This window comes from Peromyscus californicus, unplaced genomic scaffold (genome assembly GCF_007827085.1).
Source record: "Peromyscus californicus insignis strain IS unplaced genomic scaffold, ASM782708v3 Scaffold_22__1_contigs__length_63687245, whole genome shotgun sequence".
NCBI lineage: Eukaryota > Metazoa > Chordata > Mammalia > Rodentia > Cricetidae > Peromyscus > Peromyscus californicus.
Window position 1 is genome coordinate 56,980,675 of NW_026294525.1, and position 4,834 is coordinate 56,985,508.

The 4,834-nt window shown below is 46.9% G+C and overlaps 1 protein-coding gene across 1 annotated transcript; it reads left to right on the forward strand.

Moving 5' to 3' along the window:
• The first annotated feature begins 505 nt into the window (after positions 1-505).
• On the forward strand, positions 506-1,402 carry LOC128118168 (40S ribosomal protein S2-like). Its single transcript, XM_052750657.1, has one exon. It carries the CDS (start codon positions 506-508, stop codon positions 1,376-1,378), a length of 873 nt encoding a protein of 290 aa, XP_052606617.1. The 3' UTR covers positions 1,379-1,402.
• Positions 1,403-4,834: the final 3,432 nt, after the last annotated feature.

Below are 4,834 nucleotides of genomic sequence, written 5' to 3' on the forward strand. Positions count from 1 at the left end.
CCTCAGTAAGACACAGTCTAATAGGGAAACACACACACACACACACACACACACACACACACACACACACAGTGAAAAAGATAACTTAAAATCTTTGAGTAATACATAAGACTCTGAAGAAGTAGGACTGGGCTCTGAAGCAGTTGAGTGTTGAATGACCAGGAGTCAGACATGCAGAATGTAGAAGCAAGGGTCAAATCAAAGGAAGCAGCAAGAGGTGGGTCTGCAGAACAGGGAGGCAGTGTGAGATCTCAGAGGGACACATGGGAGGGAGCCAGGAGCAAGCAGGGGCCAGGTCACAGGTTGCCTATCATGAGGAGGCAAGTTTGCATTTTCTCTAAGGACAAAAGTTCTTGGAAGGTTTCGTGCATAGAGGTGGCATGTTCTGGATCACATTTTGAAAGGATCAGTTCGGCTAGTTTTAGGCAGACAGAGTCTAGTGAAAGGCCCAGTGAAAACTAGCGTTAAAAGGCATTGAGGGGCTTCTTCTTCGGGAAAACACCAAATGGCGGACGATGCCGGTGCAGCGGGAGGGCCCGGAGGACCCGGGGGCCCGGGACTAGGAGGCCGCGGCGGAGGATTCGGCAGCGGCCTTAGGGGCCGCGGTCGTGGTCGAGGCCGTGGCCGTGGTCGAGGCCGCGGGGCTCGTGGAGGTAAAGCTGAAGACAAGGAGTGGATCCCCGTCACCAAGCTGGGCCGCCTGGTTAAGGACATGAAGATCAAGTCCCTGGAGGAGATCTACCTGTTCTCCCTTCCCATTAAGGAATCCAAGATCATTGACTTTTTCCTGGGCGCTTCCCTAAAGGATGAGGTTCTAAAGATCATGCCAGTGCAGAAGCAGACTCGGGCTGGCCAGCGGACCAGGTTCAATGCTTTTGTCGCTATTGGGGACTACAATGGTCATGTTGGTCTTGGTGTTAAGTGCTCCAAGGAAGTAGCCACTGCCATCCGAGGGGCCATCATCTTGGCCAAGCTGTCCATTGTCCCTGTGCGGAGAGGCTACTGGGGGAACAAAATTGGCAAGCCCCACACTGTGCCGTGCAAAGTGACAGGCCGCTGTGGCTCTGTGTTGGTGCGTCTCATCCCTGCCCCCAGAGGCACTGGCATCGTCTCTGCTCCTGTGCCTAAGAAGTTACTGATGATGGCTGGTATTGATGACTGCTACACGTCAGCCAGGGGCTGCACTGCCACCCTGGGCAACTTTGCCAAGGCCACCTTTGATGCCATCTCCAAGACCTACAGCTACCTGACCCCCGACCTCTGGAAAGAGACTGTGTTCACCAAATCTCCTTATCAGGAATTTACTGACCATCTTGTGAAAACCCACACCAGAGTGTCTGTTCAGAGGACCCAGGCTCCAGCTGTGGCCACCACATAAGGGTTTTTATACAAGAAAAATAAAGTGAATTAAATCTGCAAAAAAAAAAAAAAAAAAAAAAAGGCATTGAGGGTGGCAGTAAGGAGAGCTGCTACAGGAATGTGTGCGGGGGGGAAAGAGACTTGCCATAGGTCCCACTTGGGTTTTTCCTCACTTCACACGTTTCCTCGCATAAGTTGAACTGAAAACTACAAACTGAATCAGACAGTGTTTGTGCCCGCCTGCATCTCGACACCTAAGAGGCGGAGGTGTGCGGATTGAGAGTTCCAGGTCAGTGAAGGTGGCTGGCAAGATCCCCGTCTTAACAAACCACCACTCTGCTAAAATCTAAGAACTGATTTGGACCTAGGTCTCAAGCAGGACTTGCAGCTGATCGACATCACTCCTTGTTCTCCACGACTAGTGTGGTCGCCACCTACGCGAGGGGCTTTGGTTTGGTTAGGTTTGGTTTTTTTGAGACGGGTCTTACACAGCCCAGGCTGTCTTTACCCACTTTGTAGCGGAAGATAACTGACTCCTGATCGTATTTCATCTCCTGAGTGGTGAGGTGACAGATAAGCACCGCCACACCCAGCCAGCCAATAACCTTTCATCATCCCCGCCACGCCCCCCACCCCCACCCCCGTCATTGTTTCTGGCGAGTTTAGAAATAATCGAGAACACCGTCTAGAAATATTCACAAACAAAGACAGCAACTTTTAAATGGCAAGTTCCCCCTGTAGACCTTCGGACAGAAACTAAGGAAGGGCATAGAGGATTTGTGAGCAATAGAGGAACAAGGTCAGCTTCCCTGCGACACTGTCGCTCACTGCATTCCAACCGGAGGCGCTGACTCTGATTGATTGCACTGTTTTATCTGGATCCATTGCTGACACACGGATGATACACACAGCTCCACCATAATAACCCAAGCTTTCTACGTCTGTTTGCAGAAAGGAACGCGTTCCTTCTGGTTTTGCCAGCGTGATCAAACACTGGCAATGTGTGTCCACAGAAGATTTTCCTGACGAAATCTGAGACATCATCTTACTGACGCTACCTTTCAAGATGATAAGGAAAAAAAAGGGAAAGGCTTTTGAAAAGACAGCCAGACCTTTATCCCTCCTTACAGACATTGTAAAAACATGCACCACTTATAAAGACAACACAACTAGGAATAACTTCAGTGGTTTGAAAAATCATAAAATGAACCAGGTGATAGCCTGCAGGAATCAGTAGCAGATCAATAGGATTTTGTGGTAGGTGTATGGTGTGTGTGTGTGTGTGAGAGAGCTATGGGGGGATAGCTAAGTGAGCAAGGAAGCCTTTCACGGAAGTGGGAAACCATGGAAAGTGACCTGAAGGCAGATGGTTTCCATTTGGGGCCTGTGTTGAGCTCAATGAAGCTGTGCATAACCATTTGTTGATAATAAGTAGACTGACATAGAGTCTGAAGTTGAAAGAAGAGCCTGATTAAAAATTTCGGGCATTTGAAAAAAAATTGCTATATAGCTTCAAGTATATGGTAATTTGGGACTTTTAGAATCCCTAGAATAAACATGATAGCCAGAGCAAGCATACAAAGTGTGAAAGGCAAATACTGTCTAAGGGCTAGTAAGACCAGAACTGTGTCAGGAGGACCCAGAGCAGGATACAGAGGCTCTACAAAGCAGAGTGAGGAGCCTTGGGAGCTATGAAGAGAAGAACATTTTGAAGAGTGTGGGCTGGGGCGTAGCTCAGTGGTGAAATGCATGCCTAGCACATGTTAGGGCCTCAGCTGAATCCCCAACTCCAACTCTCTTAACCTGTGTTCTCACAACAGTGTTCTGTAATATCAGATGCTAAAGAAATGACAATTAGAAAATTATCTAACCAAGAGCAATAGTCCCCACTGCCAGGACTGGGGAAGCTGAGGCAGGAGATTGGCTGCCAGTTGCAGGCCAACCTGGCTGGGTTTCATAGCAGGACCCTGTCTTTAGATTAAAAAAAAAAAAATCTTAAATATGTACTGCATTTGGTCATATGCACACCATTTTAATAACCTTGTGAACTTTTCTGGTAGAATCGGCTTAAGGAAAACTAAAGAAATGCACATGGAGAATGAGAGTACACTGAACACAATGAAACTTTCCAAAATAGTTTGACAATAGAGAACAGAAGTGATACAGGACATGAGAGAGAAGGCACCTGCCACCTTCTCTGCCATGAGATCCAAGCTCGTTTAAATGCTAATGAGGAATAAAAGAAGTTATATATGTATATACACTTAGGTAGGTGAGATTAATTACAGATCAACAATGAGAATCATAGCACACGTTGAAGGACTGACTCCAAATAAATGATGAAGACTTTCCAGTATAAGAAGAGGTATTGATAGTAAAGTCAGATTTGGTGACTAGGTAGTTGGGATAGAGAAGTGGCCTTGTGACCACTTTCACGATCTCAGTGGGACAGGATGGAAGGTGACTTGGTGGAGGAGTGAGCCAAAGTCCCGATAGCTGGCCCGATTTGTCAGGAGAATGCTTGGGAAATGGGAGCATGCTGTGGGATCACAGCAAAGTGGCAGCCAGCCTGAAGAGCCCATCTGAGATTAATGCTCATGGAGTTGGGGCACCAGAGTGCCTGGTTATTACTGCTGTACTGTAGCATGTGACCGGGAACCAAGCCTGCTGTATTATATGTAAAAGGTTAGCAACTGGGTTGACATTGAGTGCTGCCGGGTGGATGCTATGGGGAAACAGTGTGACAGGGAAATTTGGAGTTTGGTGTTCTCACCAAATGTGCCAGAATGTGCAGTGATGAAATCCAGGAAGATGAGTCAGAAGGGAAGGGAGGAAGGCACTGTCAGTGAGGGAATGAGCAAAAGATTGGAGGTGCTGACAGGACCCAGGCACTCGCTCACTCTAGCTATGGGATGCGCTTGACACTCACTCGCTAGTATGGACATGCAGATGGCTTGTTCCCTGTTAAGGTTTTAATGGCCCAATTGTATATTTTTCATAGCACTTCTCAGAATGGGCTGGACATGGTAAGCATAAATTCTTGCTTGATTATGAATCTGAAAGTGCAGAGAGATAATAGACTGCGTTAGGTAAACTAGGAAAATGACTCTGACGGTCATCTGCCTTGGACCTTGTGTGTTGCTAGAGTCTGATACCTGTGTCTTCCCTAAGAGTAGGAGCTGATAGGAGCTACATGATAGTTACGTTTATAAACCAATTATGACATGGCCTTGTATATGTGTGTGTGTGTGTGTGTGTGTGTGTGTGTGTGTGTGTGTGTGGCTGGGAGGGGGTACTTGGGATAGTCCCAGAGCTTCATGCATGCTAAACAAGTGTTCTATCGCTGAGCTACACACTCAAGCTCCCTTTATCTAGCTTCTTAAGTATAAAGTTATTTTTCCTCATTACAATAGAAATATATATACATTATAGTGGAATTTTCAATTCAGAAATATAAATTGATACAAACCAAAAC

What these genes read in the sequence shown, in the direction of transcription:
- LOC128118168 (XM_052750657.1), top strand. Translation starts at nt 506, where the DNA reads ATGGCGGACGATGCCGGTGCAGCGGGAGGGCCCGGAGGACCCGGGGGC.